Genomic DNA, 14113 nt, shown 5'->3' with positions numbered 1-14113 from the left:
AGGCTTCTAAGAGAACTAAAATGTCATGGCTAGGCGAAGATGTCCTCTTGTGTATTGCAAACTGGTTAAAAGACAGGAAACAGGATTAATGGTCTGTTTTCATAGTGGAAAAAGATAAACAGTGGAATGCCTCCAGGAATTATAGTTGGACCGATGCTTTTTAATATATTTATAAATGATCTGGAAAGAGGTACGACGAGTGAAGTGATCAAATTTGAAGATGACACAATTATTCAGAGTAGTTAAGTCATAAGTGGATTGTGATAAATTGCAGGAGGACCTTGTGAGACTGGAAGATTGGGTGTCCATATGGCAGGTGAAATATAATGTGGACAAGTGCAAAGAGATGTATGTAGGGAAAAATAACCCATGCAGTAGTTACATGATGTTAGGTTCCATATTAGGAGTTACCATCCAGGAAAAAGATCTGGGTGTCATAGTTGATATTACATTGAAATTGTCGGCCTAGTATACTGTGGTAGTCAAAAAAAGCAAACAATGTTAGGGAATGGCAAATAAAATGGAGGTTGTCATAATGCCTGTGTATCACTGGATGGCCTGGCTTAGGGCCTCAGACCTCTGCCTGGAGGTGCAGGAGATGCTCGCAGACCTGCGCTGTACTGGTGGCAACCTTTTTGGTGACAAGATGAGGGATGCTGTGACTCAGTTGAAGGATCATGAGACCCTGCAGCATCTCTCTTCCAATACTTTGGACCCGTCATAGTGGATAATACATTGAAATCATCGTCTCAGTGTGCTGCAGCAGTCAAAAAAGCAAACAATGTAGTAATTATATTAAGAAGGGAATGGTGAATAAAACGGAAAATGTCGTTATGCCTCTATATTGCTCCATGGTGAGTCCACATCTTGAGTACTGTTTACAATTCTGGTCACTGCATCTCAGAAAAGATATAGTTGCACTGGAGAAGGTGCAGAGAAGGGCAATCAAAATAAGATAAGATGGAACACCTCCCCTGTGAAGAAAGGCTAAAGAGGTTAGGGCTGTTCAGCTTGGAGAAAAGATGGCTGAGGAGGGATATATTAGAGGTCTTTAAAATTGAGAGGTCTAGAGTAAGTAAATGTGAATCAGTTATTTATTCTTTTGGATAATAGGTCTAGGGGGCACTCCATGAAGTTAGCAAGTAGCACATATAAAACTAATTGAGAGAATTATTTTTCACTCAAGGCATAATTAAGCTCTGGAATTTGTTGCCAGAAGATGTGGTTAGTACAGTTACTGTAGCTCGGTTTAAAAAAAGGTTTGGATACGTTCTTGTAGGAGAAGTCCATTAACTGCTATTAATCAAGTTGACTTGGTGAATAGCCACTGCTATTACTGGTATCAGTAGCAAGGGATCTGCTTAGTGTTTTGGTACTTACCAGGTACTTGTAGCCTGGATTAGCCACTGTTGGAAACAGGATGCTGGGCTTGATGGACCCTTGGTCTGACCTAGTATGGCAATTTCTTATGTTTTAATGTTCTTAATCTCTGCTGTGGGTATTTGCAACCTCAGGCTTACCTGCCTGTGGGCCTCAGACCTCCAATTGAATGTCCAGGAAAGATTTGCTAACTTGCCTTGCAAGGGGAGAATCTTTGGAGAGAAGAGCAAGGAAGTGTTGGCTCAGGTTAAAGACCACTGCAATGCTTTACACCTTTACCACTGCCACTTTAGATCCGCCTTACTCAACCAGGAGGTACCCTAGTGGGGCACTGAGGAGCATGGCTTTTAGCTGAGGAGTTTTTCTTCTGCTCTGTTCCATCAGCAACAGGATCCTCATGCTCAACCAAGGTACCAGAGGGCCCCAAAGCCACAAATAAAATCTGGGATGGTGTTTTGACTGGATTGAAAATATCGTAGCCAGTATCCTGTTATCTCTGGCAGAGAACCTTCCTAGTTTTTGGGTACTTGCCAGGTTCTTATGGCCTGGATTGGCCACTGTTGGAAACAGGATGCTGGGCTTGATGGACCCTTGGTCTGACCCAGTATGGCATATTCTTATGTTCTTATTTGAGGAAGGCTAAAATTTTCCGTGAGCTATTGGCTCAGAATAACTTTCAATTGTATTCTCAGTGCAGTTCAAAAAGGAAGCAGATTACGTTTATTGGACTTATTCCAAAATTGCTCACCAAAGCCTGCTTAGTCAGTATTCTAGGGTCAGGAATTGCTACTAAAGGAGTTCTCCTTCTGTTAAGAGGCTTATGCAGTCAAGCTCATTCCACCAGAGGAAGGAGGATTTTCTAGACCAGTATATCCTGGTCTAGAAAAAAAAAAAAGAACTGTGCCATCCTAAACCTGAGGGTTTTGAATAAGTTCTTGAAAAAAAGGAAAAGTTCAAGATGGTTTCTCTGGGCACTTTGATTACCTTTCTCACAAAAGGGGACTCGCTATGTACTCTAGATCTGAAGGATGGTTACACCAATACAGATATTTTCCTGGTCACAGAAAATCTGATTTGTAGTAGGAAAACATCACCTTCAGTAATGTGTTCTATCCTTTGTCTGGTGTTAGTATCACGTGTGTGTTTATCTGGATAATTGGCTGGTCAAGAGTACATCTAAAGGGGGTGCTTCAGAATTAATAAGCAAAATCATTTGGATGCTGGAGTTGCTAGGGTTTGTCACCAGCCACTCTGTCTCATTTGAGCTTGTCATTTCAATTGGATTTATATAGGGTGCTGCTAGACATGACTTGGGTGAGAGCTTTCCTCTTGCAAGATTCACACATTGATAACTGTTGCGGAGAGGACAAGAATGAGTCTACAGGTTTCAGCATGGAACATGCTGAGGTTGGGCCTAATGGCATCAACAGTGCACGTTACTCCTATGGCATATCTCCTCATATGAAGAACCCAGTAGACCTTAAGGTTTGGAATCAAGTCACTCAGGTTCTTTGAGACAGCATCTGCATCTCTACACTCCTAAGGGGCCCTTTCCTGATATCTGATTCTTTCCAATCTGGCTAAGTGAATTCCCTTCCCAAATTACTCAGATACAAATTGTCCTAGCCATGGATGTATCCAGCCTGTGCTGAGGAGGGATCTATAGAGGAGCTGTCATCCAGGGCCTTGGTCTGCTCAGGAAAGATTTCATCAGATACATTTCCTTGAGTTAAGGGCAGTACAGTATGCTTTAAAAGGGTGTGAATTATCCAAGAAAAATTGTCGTCCTCTAAACAATCGGGTAATTATGTTCGGTATCGGCAAGCGGAGAGAAACAGGACCTATAAAATGGAACACCATGCCGGTAGAAATCAGATTGGAAAGAGACATCAAAACATTCAGAAAAAATCTAAAAACATGGCTATTTTAAGCAAGCATTCCACAAAGAGAATTGAGAGTAGAACCCAGGGAAATGTTAGTTGCGGTCAGGCAAACTCCCACACACACACACCTTTCTTCTTAAAGTGTGTCTTATCTTCTATATTCTAAATTCTTCTTTTATTTTAAACAACAAAGAACTAGTTAAGCAACACCAATCTTATAACGGAGTTAGAAAAACTGGACATGACTTATAACACTCATCCAATAGTATTTATTATGATATTATGTTACAGTATTTTTGATGGTACCTGTTTAAGAGTTAGAATTCTAGACACTTTAGACAACATCGTTTTTTGCCTTATTGTGAACCGTTGTGATGGCACCCGCTTAACGACGGTATAGAAAAGATTTTAAATAAATAAATATATCTCCTGTGACAGAAAACTGTCAAGCTGCTATTCCAGAGCAATTATGAACAATCTCCTGTACTAAATCTTAAAAAAAAAAACAAAGCCTCTAAAAATTCATTTAAGCGAGCATTTGAAGGAGGCTAAATATTTAGCTATCCATGTATGTCATAGCAGAGCGTTTTGTATTTTCCCATAGTCTTTTTATTTATTCAGCAATTTATGGTCTGTAATTTGTAAACTCCACTATGGATTGCAATCAACATACAAAAGATAAATACAAACATAGTAAAACAAGTCATAAAATCAATGCCTAAAAGCATTTGAGAACAAAGGTTTTCGGTGTCTTCCAAAATGTTATATTAGATATTTGGTGTAATTCAATAGGAATAGAGTTCCATAAATCTGCTCCTAATATAGACAATGCTTTGAGCTCTACTAGAGCTACTCTTGCTACTCAAATTGGTGAAACCACCATCATGCACTGTGGCTGAACGCAAAGATCATGAGGGTACATAAAAGGAAAACATTTTTTAGATAAGGATTCAGAATACAATGATTTGTGAATCAAAACAAGTAACTTAAACTCCACTCTTTTGAGCCAGTGCAACTTTTTGAAATAAGGAGAAATACTTTAATCATATTTTAATTCAAAAACCACCCTAACCACACAGCATTTTGAATAAGTTGCAAAACTTGCAACAGGTATTTCAGCAACCCATCATATAGAGAATTGCAATGGTTAAGATGAGTACAGACTATTGCTTGAATAACCTAAACTCTAGAAGAGGAAGACTGTTTCAAGGGATGTAATAAACGCAGTTTAAAAAAATGCAATTTTAATCACCTGTATAGTATCCGCGTGCTAGCAGTTGGAGACGGATCTGACGTCAGCACGGGTGTATATATACCCCCACAGGAAGCGTAGCAACTTAGTAATTTCCGTCTCCAAAGCAGTTTGGAGAGCCTGCACGCTCGCTGAGCATGTTTTCCAAATCTACTTTCTATTTTCTACTTTCTACTTTCTTTCAACTACAACTTCTACAACATCGAGCCCCGCACTCCTGCGGTGATACCCTAAGGTCCCTCCCCCAGTAGAGTTTCCCGGGGTGATTTCCGTGATCCCCCGGAGGGTTAAGTCCTCGGTCCGGTGGCCGAATCGCAGCAGGGACATAGCCCCCAGGCGAGGTTCGGGTGAGGCATACGAGGTGCCTCGGTCCCGGCGTGGACAAGGCAGCGGGTGCATATCCTCAAACGCGGCGGTGAAGGTACTTGCCCTCTCCCCCCGCAGCCGGAGACCGCCCGGGTTCCAGCCGGGAAGCGCCGCGGTTCAGGTAAGGCGTACATCTCTTATTTCTGGTCTCCGAGGAACAGAGGATCGGCGGCGTGGCACGCCGTGGAGGGCGCCATTTTGTGGGCCTTGTTCAGGTATTGAGCGCCCGTAATAGGCGCAGCTCTATTACTCCTTGTGCGTATATTGCCTTATTACTGAAAGCATATTGCATACCACTGAGCGTGTATTGCTAACCGCCTATTGCTGAGAGCCCATTGAATGCCATTGAGCATGTATTGCTAACCGCTTATTATTGCTGAGAGCCTATTGAATACCATTGAGCGGGAATTGCTAACCGCTTATTATTGCTGAGAGCCTATTGAATACCATTGAGCGGGTATTGCTAACCGCTTATAGCTGAGAGCATATTGCATTCAATTGAGCGTGTATTCATGACTGCCTATTGCTGAGAGCGTATTGCATATCATTTAGCGTTCTTAAGCGCCTGTCGTATTAAGCGCATATTGCTGCCGCATATTATTGAGCGCCTGTCGTATTAAGCGCATATTGCTGCCGCATATTATTGAGCGCCTGTAGTATTAAGCGCATATTGCTGCCGCATATTATTATTGAGCGCCTGTTGTATTAAGCGCATATTGCTGTCGCATATTATTATTGTGCGCCTGTTCTCTTAAGCGTATATTGTGGCCGCTTTTCATTCAGCGCATACTTTTCAATGGAACAGAACGCCTCAGCATCTTCAGCGGGGGCGCCGCCTGCCTCCGGCATTAAAGCCCTCTGCCTCTGCTCTGCATCCCAGCTTTGAGCCACGCACAGTGAAGAGCCAGACTCCCTATGTGCCCAATGTGAGGAGGCCGTGGGACCCTCGGGCCAGGACCAGTCTCAGCCGCGATTTGCTGACAGTTCCCCAGGGGCTACCCCGGATTTAGCGGGCAGTCTCGACCAATCGGGAATCCCGGGGGATCTTGTACCCCGGCGATTAGAGGCTGCTTCAATTTCCTGGGTGGATCTCTTTAAGGGGATTCATGCCTTTGTACAGATGCAAACTGCTTCCCATCCAGGCCCTGCGGTTCCTGCTGTTCCTGTTGTTCCTGCGGTACCTGCGGTGGCCGCGACTGCGGCGGCTGCTGCGGTGGCGGCTCCTGCGGATCCTGTTTCTAGACCCTCACGCCCTTATCGTGAGCAGGACCTCCCGCCGCTGGACAGCCCAGATCAGTCAGACCAGGAGTTTTCACCGGACGAGTCCGAACTCCCGGGCGAGGGGGAACTTCCCCCAGGGATTGAGCCATACATCCGACACCAGGTCGGAGAGATCCTAAGGAGGATCTCTCCGACCTGGTGTCTCAGTGTCTGGCGGAGTTGGATATTACAGGTCCTAGCGCTACGGTACCCTCTGCGCAGAACTCCCTGCTGGAAGGTCTTCGTCCTACAGCCCGCCATTTTCTATTCTTGCAAGCAGCACAACTGATAGATTTAGAATGGGCGGTACCAGCGGCTTCCTTCAAAGGGGGCCGGGCCCTGATGGGCATGTACCCATTGGCACCGGTCATCCAGGACTGCTGGCGTGCCCTCAGGTGGACGCCTTGATTAGCGCTGTGGTCAAGCGCACTTCCATTCCAGTTGAAGGGGGGACGGCCCTCAAGGAGCCTCATGACCGGTGACTGGACGCCATTCTGAAACAGACCTTTGAGGTGGCAGCTCTCTCTTTGCGGATTGCAACCTGCTGCACAGTGGTGACGCGTGCCTGTTTGTCACAGGTCAGGAACAACGCTCCAGCAGCTGACATGGAGTCCGCGCTCTCGTTCCTCACGGATGCTGCATCAGATCTAGTCCGGACAACAGCCAAGGGGATCTCATCATCCGTAGCCGCCAGGAGGCAGCTCTGGATCCGGAAGTGGTCAGCTGATGTGCCTTCAAAGACTCGCCTCACCAGATTGCCCTTTAAGGGCTCTTTCCTATTTGGCAGCGACCTTGATAAACTGGCCAGTACATGGGGCGCCTCTCCAGTGCCTAGACTGCTGGAAGATCGGTTCAGAAGGGGCCAGGGTGCCTTTCCAAGGCCCTCCAGGGGCAGGAGTTCACAGCGCTTCGTTCCCTACAGGAGTCGCTACCAGGCACCTCGTCCTCAGACCAGGAATCAGTCCTTTCGGACCAAGCAGCGCAAGAGGGGAGCAGGTCCGGGCTCAGGTCCCGGCCGCGCCTCACAATGAGAATCCGCCGATCCATCTGGGGGACGGAGCCATAGGGGGCAGGTTAACCCTCTTCTACCCCAGATGGGTCGAGATTACGTCGGACCAGTGGGTCCTCGCCATCATCCGAGAGGGGTATTATCTGGACTTTCATCATCTCCCTCCGGACAAGTTTGTGGAATCTTCATGTCCCATACACAAGAAGGTGGCATTGGAAGCTACCTTGGCAAGGCTCCTGTCCTTGAAAGCCATCATCCCAGTACCTGCCTGGGAAGTGAATTCTGGACACTATTCCATTTATTTCATGGTACCCAAGAAAGGGGGCACCTTTCGGCCTGTGCTGGACCTCGTCAGTCAATCGATACTTACGGGTCCCGAGGTTTCACATGGAAACTCTGCGCTCCATCAAGACCGCAGTACAGCCAGGAGAATTCCTCACGGCATTAGACTTGTCGGAAGCCTACCTGCATATCCCGATCCATCCGGATCATTAGCGCTACCTACGCTTCAAGGTTCTGGGGCACCACTTCCAATTCCGGGCTCTGCCCTTCGGATTGGCCACGTCACCGTGGACCTTCACCAAGGTGGTTGTCGTGGTAGCAGCGGCTCTCAGACGGGAAGGAATTCTGGTCCATCCCTACCTAGACGATTGGCTGATCAGGGCGAAATCACGAGAGGAGAGCCATCGGACAACCGACAGAGTGATCGCCCTTCTGGAAAGCTTGGGCTGGGTGATCAACCTCAGCAAGAGTTGCCTTCAGCCTTCCCAGTCACTGGAATACCTGGGAGTACAGTTCAACACCCAGGCAGACACAGTCAGTCTCACTACCAAGAGAAGGTTAAAACTTCAGACGCGTATCCAGTACTTGATGGGCAGCAGTCGGCCCGTAGCTTGGGATTACCTGCAGGTTCTCAGTCTCATGGCATCCACCCTGGAAGTGGTACCTTGGGCAAGGGCCCATATGAGACCTCTACAACACTCCCTGCTCTCTCGCTGGAGCCCTCGTCTACGGAGCTATTCCACGCACCTACCTCTGCCTGCCAGAGTCCGGACGCAGTTACGGTGGTGGCTGCAGTCCGACCACATGAGCAAGGGGTCGAGGATGTCCTCCCCCACGTGGACTCTGCTCACCACAGATGCCAGCCTGAGCGGCTGGGGTGCACACTGCGAAGGACTTACCGCACAAGGGCGGTGGAACATCAACCGTCTAGAGGCTCGGGCAGTCCGATTGGCATGCCTTCGATTTGCTCACAGACTGAAGAACACAGCAGTCAGAGTGATGTCCGGCAACGCCACCACAGTGGCATACATCAACCATCAGTGCGGAACCAGAAGCCAACAAGTATCTCTGGAGATCGCCCCACTGATGGTTTGGGCAGAGGCGAATCTTCAGGACATCTCCGCCGTCCACATTGCCGGGAAGGACAACACCACGGCAGACTTCCTCAGCAGAGAAAGTCTAAATCCGGGAGAGTGGCAGCTGTCACCCACAGCCTTCTAGATGATTGTGGATCACTGGGGGATTCCAGACATGGATTTACTGGCAGACAAGTCCAATACTCAAGTACCCAGATACTTCAGCCGCAAGTGCGACCCGTTCTCACACGGAATCGATGCCCTGGTTCAGCCATGGCCTCCAGGGACTCTGCTATACGCCTTTCCTCCGTGGCCTCTGCTGGGCGTCATCATTCACAAGATTCAGAAACACCGAGGCCTAGTTCTTCAAGTGGCACCAGACTGGCCAAGAAGACCCTGGTACGCAGACATGAGAAGACTACTGGCAGGGGAGCCCCTTCCCCTGCCTCCTCTCCGGGACCTTCTACGTCAAGGTCCCATCCTCCACGAGGATCCAGCTCAATTCTCTCTTACGGTCTGGCCATTGAGAGGGCTAGACTGAAGAAAAGAGGTTACTCGGAGCCCGTGATAGATACACTCCTCCGAGCTCGCAAGTTTTCCACATCCCTCACCTATGTAAGGATCTGGAGAGTATTTGAAGCATGGTGCGATGCTCATGGCACCAATCCACATGCGACCACAATTCCTATTGTTCTGGATTTCCTGCAGGATGGGCTTCAGAAGGGTCTCTCCCTCAGCTCCATCAAAGTGCAGGTGGCGGCACTGTCTTGCTATGGTCCCAGGAGGGATGGCAAGACCATTGCCAAACACCCAGATGTTTCTCGCTTCCTGAAAGGAGTCAAGCACATTCGTCCGCCACTGAAGTGGCCAGTGCCTTTGTGGAACCTCAACCTTGTTTTGGATTTCCTCGCGGGATCCACCTTCAGACCCCTCCGGGGCCTGTCTCTTCGTTATCTAACCTTGAAGATGGTGTTCCTATTGGCGGTGTGTTCAGCACGCCGCGTCTCAGAGCTACAAGCACTGTCCTGCCGGGATCCCTTTTTGAGAATCACTCCAGAGGCTATCCATCTTCGCATGGTTCCCTCCTTTTTACCTAAAGTGGTCTCACAATTTCACCTTAATCAAACTATATCCTTGCCTACCACGGCGGGTTTGAAGAATTCTGAAGAAGGGCGTTTGCTACACCATCTCGACATAGGCAGATTGCTGCCCAGATATCTGGACATGACAGAGGACGTACGAAAGACAGACCATCTGTTCGTCCTGCACAGCAGGAAACGACAAGGGGAAGCGGCCTCTCCGCCCACCATCGCCCGCTGGATTAAAGAAGTTATCAGAGCAGCTTACGTGGAGGCCGGGAAGTCTCCGCCTCTACAAGTCAAGGCTCATTCTACCAGAGCACAAGCGGCATCTTGGGCAGAATCCAGGATGCTGTCGCCTGCAGAAATCTGTAAAGCGGCGACGTGGTCCTCCCTCCAAAGCTTCTCCAGGTTCTACCATCTGGATGTCCAGGCCAGGGAGGACTCAGCATTTGTGAGGGCGGTACTATATGGTCCTCAGGCAGCCTCCTGCCCAGGCTGGGAGTAAAGCTTTTGTACATCCCATTCGTTCTGAGTCCATCTGGCTACACGCCAGGAAATGTTGAGATTACTTACCTGATAATCTCCTTTTCCTTAGTGTAGACAGATGGACTCAGCATCCCGCCCAGCTGCCTGTGTACATGGGTTTCACCGATTCAAGGTAAGCCATGTCATCTGTTTCCATAAGAGCGTACACTCTACCAGGTGTCAACGCCTTCCGGTTGGGAATGCTGGCGGTCTCCAGCTACTATCAATCGGTCAGGGGAATCCTGTTTCACTTTTCACTGAGTGTCAGTACACACATCCATAACAGCTTTTGCAAGGAAGATTAGTAAGTTGCTACGCTTCCTGTGGGGGTATATATACACCCGTGCTGACGTCAGATCCGTCTCCAACTGCTAGCACGCGGATACTATACCCATTCGTTCTGAGTCCATCTGTCTACACTAAGGAAAAGGAGATTATCAGGTAAGTAATCTCAACAATTCTTAATTGTGTGTTCAGTGTAAACTGCCTTGAACAAAATGGATGCATGTGGAAAATATATAACTTTAAATAAAAACTGGAATTGGGCAATTTTCCCATGAAATGGTTCTTGGAGCCCACGTATCTGATAGGCAAGTAGAACATTCTAGCAGACAGGTTCTGAACAGGGAGTAGCAAACCTGATATTCCACAGATGGTGCACTTCTGTGGTAGATCCTTTTGCATCTCCTCTCAACTGGAAGATCCCGAACTTCTACTCCAGGAAATGGGCACATGGCAAACTAGCTTTGGATGCCTTCACCCTGGATTGTGCATATATCTTCCAATTCTTCTGATGTCAAAAGACCTTGCTGAAACTCTGAGAATAGACCTATGATTCTCTTTATTTCCCTCCTCCCACCTAGGTGGTACATAGGAATACTTGCTAGCTTTATAGGCTTCAGAGAAGTCTCCTTAGAGATTATCCCTCTGTGGCTGGGGCTACTACAGCACCAAGTGCTGTCTTTCCTGTCTCTTGTGTTCTCTGAAGTCTAAACGCAACTTAATGGCACAGAGCAGTAATTTAGACACTGCTGGACAGCAGACTTGACCATGAGCCTGATGTACCATTGGTTGAAACAGATTTGGTTTCTACTCCTGCGGGAGATGTCAATTAGGAATCCAATCAGAATGGGGAATTGCCCCAACTCTCATCACTCAAGATCTGGACTTGTTACAACCCTCCAACATTGAGTGCAAAGCTCTCTAGCCCGTATGTTGAAAGAATAGCCCTGCAGCTTCTGAATCTAAGGATGTCTCTTATTCTGGCTTCCAGGAAGGCTTCCATAAGGAAATCTTAATAGTTTTAAAGTGAAGGAGTATGAGGGAAAAGCTCTCTATTCTTTCTCTTCCTCTACACAAACTGTTCCAGTTTCACTGAGGTGAACCATAATTGAGTTGGGGCTTCTACATCTGGGTCTGTTTTGCAGACCCAACTTTTATTGTTCATCTCAGTGAAACTGGCCCTTATCCCCATGTAGAAGGTAAATCTATCTCTGTACAGCCTTAAGTTATCCATTTCATGCTGGGCTTGCTTCTGTTGAAGCCTCCCCCACTTTACCACTAGGGCTAACTTTGTGAATGGGGGGTGGGGGGCTCTTGGCCTCTGGGGGCTGAACTTTTGTTATGAAGGGGAGAGGTGTAGGGATTGTGGCGGGGCCTGGCACCAATTTATAAAATGTATTTTTGTTTTATGTTTTGAACAGGCCTTTTCCAAAGGTGGCAGGTGGGGGGACAGAGGGTCTTGGCTCTGCAGAAATCTGTCCAAAAATAGACCCATGGAAGATATTAAATTCCAGTATGATAAATTTGAACAGGACTAGGTGGGAATAGGAGAAGAGTAGTCCCATTTTGGTAAGCTGGTGGACAGCAGTATTTTAGTCATATAAAAAACACTATATAGTATGGCTGCCCCAACTCTGAGAAGGAAAGAGTTGTAGTATTTCAGATAAATAAATGGCATGGACATGAGCACTGTTGCAAAAACAGTAAGCAGCTTTTGTATATCAGGGTTACAATTAGAGCAGGCAAATGAGGTCAAATTAAAGCATTGATATAGTATTACTTTTAAAGAATTGTATCTAAGGAGGGTACTTCTATTACAAAATGGAAATGGTAGAAGTTGACACGAGTACTGAAAAGTCAAAGGGAAAAATGACACACTTGCACAGACCTAGTAATGGAAATTGAAGTTGTCGAGTATGTAGTAGGCAAAAGGGAGAAAAAGAAGGGCAAAAATAGCTTGTGGGATACCACAAATCAACGTGTGGTTCAAGTAAAGATTTACCAGCTCAGAGTATAATTATGCTGTAATAGCATCAGGGTAAAAGATTGAAAGAGCAGTGACATAGTTTTGTAATTGTAGTATCAGATGGATGTTGGGGTTGGTTCCAGCAGTTCTTTTGTCAAGAGGATGAGGAGCCCTCCATAATGAAACTATGGTAGCTAGTCGGTTTTTTTTTTGTTAGAAAATATGGTTAGAGGGGTAAGATGCCAGTATTGAAGACAGTACTGAGGAAATAATTATAAAGGGGAGCCCTCAAATCTTTCAAACTAGTTTGCCAGCACTTTAAAACTACTCACTTTGGGCTGGGGAGATTAGAGCTACCATATGAAAAAGGGAGCTAAAATTTGAAACAGAGTAAAATAGATGATGGAATTCAAAGTGAGTTCCTAAGAGCATCCCTGTATTGAGTCATTTCATTTCTAAATTCTATAGGGGACAGTAAGGTAGAAAAACTGCCACTAGCTTTCAAAGTGGCGACCAACCTATTTTAACCTAGAGCTTATCTGTGTACCAAGGATCTTAAGTTTACATGTCTTTGTTGTGTGAAAAAAAAAGTGTTTTTGAATATCCTGTCTTTGTGAGAATTTGTGTACATATTTTTGGTGTCAAGTAGCAATAATAGAAAATCCCATATTTGATTTATCATGGTAAGATGACTAAGTGCTGACTAACTTTTAAAGTTTTGAATATGCTTTGTAAATTTGCAGCATTCAGATGTGCCTACTGTTTTTTTCTGAATCCTGCACGAAAAACTCGACCACAAGCCCCACGACTTCAAGAATTTAGTTTTGAAAAGACACAAACTGCAGATTCTCAAAGTATTGTTGGTTCTTCCCAAACTGGTGGAACAAATCTGTCAGAGAATCAATCCAGGAGTGGTAAGTGTCGCATTCTATATCTCCAAAAACTATTTTACTCAGGGTAGATTTCCCTTACATTTTTAAACACGTTAACTTCTACCCATCCATCCCCAAGTTCAGACAGCAAGCTTGCCTAAGCAGGATGCAGGAACACTTGCTAGCTCTGAAGGCTTCAGGAAAGTCTCCTTAGAGGCTATCTGCATCAAATACTCATTCCCATCCAAGAATCCCTATCCAAGTCCATCCAAATCTGGGAAAACTGCCTCAATGCCATAAACCTCCTTCTCAACAGCCTTCACTTGGCCCTCAATACAGCAAAAACAGAACTCATCATTATCTCTCAACCCAACACATCCAAGCTCTGCTTAGCCAATAACCACACTGCTCCTACCACCACGTATCAGCAACACGCACGTAGCCTAGGAGTTATCATAGACAGCCATCTGAACTATAAAATATTAATCAATGCAACCATAAAAGAATCATTCTACAAACTCCAAGTCCTCAAAAAAACTGAAACCGTTACGTCACATAAATGACTTCCGTACAGTCCTGTAAGCCACGATACTCTCTAAAATAGACTACTGTAACTCTCTCCTCTTAGGCCTTCCTGCTTCCTACATCAAGCCCTTGCAAATCCTCCAAAATGCTGCAGCCAGAATACTAACCAACACAAGAAAAACAGACCACATCACCCCCATACTCAAGGAGTTACACTGGCTCCCCATCTCCGCCCGTATCCTATATAAGAGCCTCTCCATTATTCACAAAACTCTACACAACAGCAACCAGGAATGGCTCGATAACGCCATCAGCCTAAACTCCCCAAAGCGACCTACCAGAGCAGCATACAA

At 46.3% G+C, this 14113-nt stretch overlaps 1 protein-coding gene across 4 annotated transcripts in view; it reads left to right on the top strand.

The window, feature by feature from the left end:
* The window catches only part of LNPK (lunapark, ER junction formation factor), a 275063-nt gene that overhangs the window by 221027 nt on the left and 39923 nt on the right, over positions 1-14113 (top strand). For all 4 annotated transcript variants that reach the window (XM_029605842.1, XM_029605843.1, XM_029605841.1 and 1 more), the window contains one exon: positions 13107-13277. In XM_029605842.1, the coding sequence (XP_029461702.1) occupies positions 13107-13277 (171 nt within the window). The remainder of the gene's footprint in view (positions 1-13106; positions 13278-14113) is intronic.

The sequence above is a fragment of the Rhinatrema bivittatum genome, chromosome 6, assembly GCF_901001135.1.
Source record: "Rhinatrema bivittatum chromosome 6, aRhiBiv1.1, whole genome shotgun sequence".
NCBI classification, from domain to species: Eukaryota; Metazoa; Chordata; class Amphibia; order Gymnophiona; family Rhinatrematidae; genus Rhinatrema; species Rhinatrema bivittatum.
This window is presented reverse-complemented; position numbering and strand designations above follow the sequence as displayed.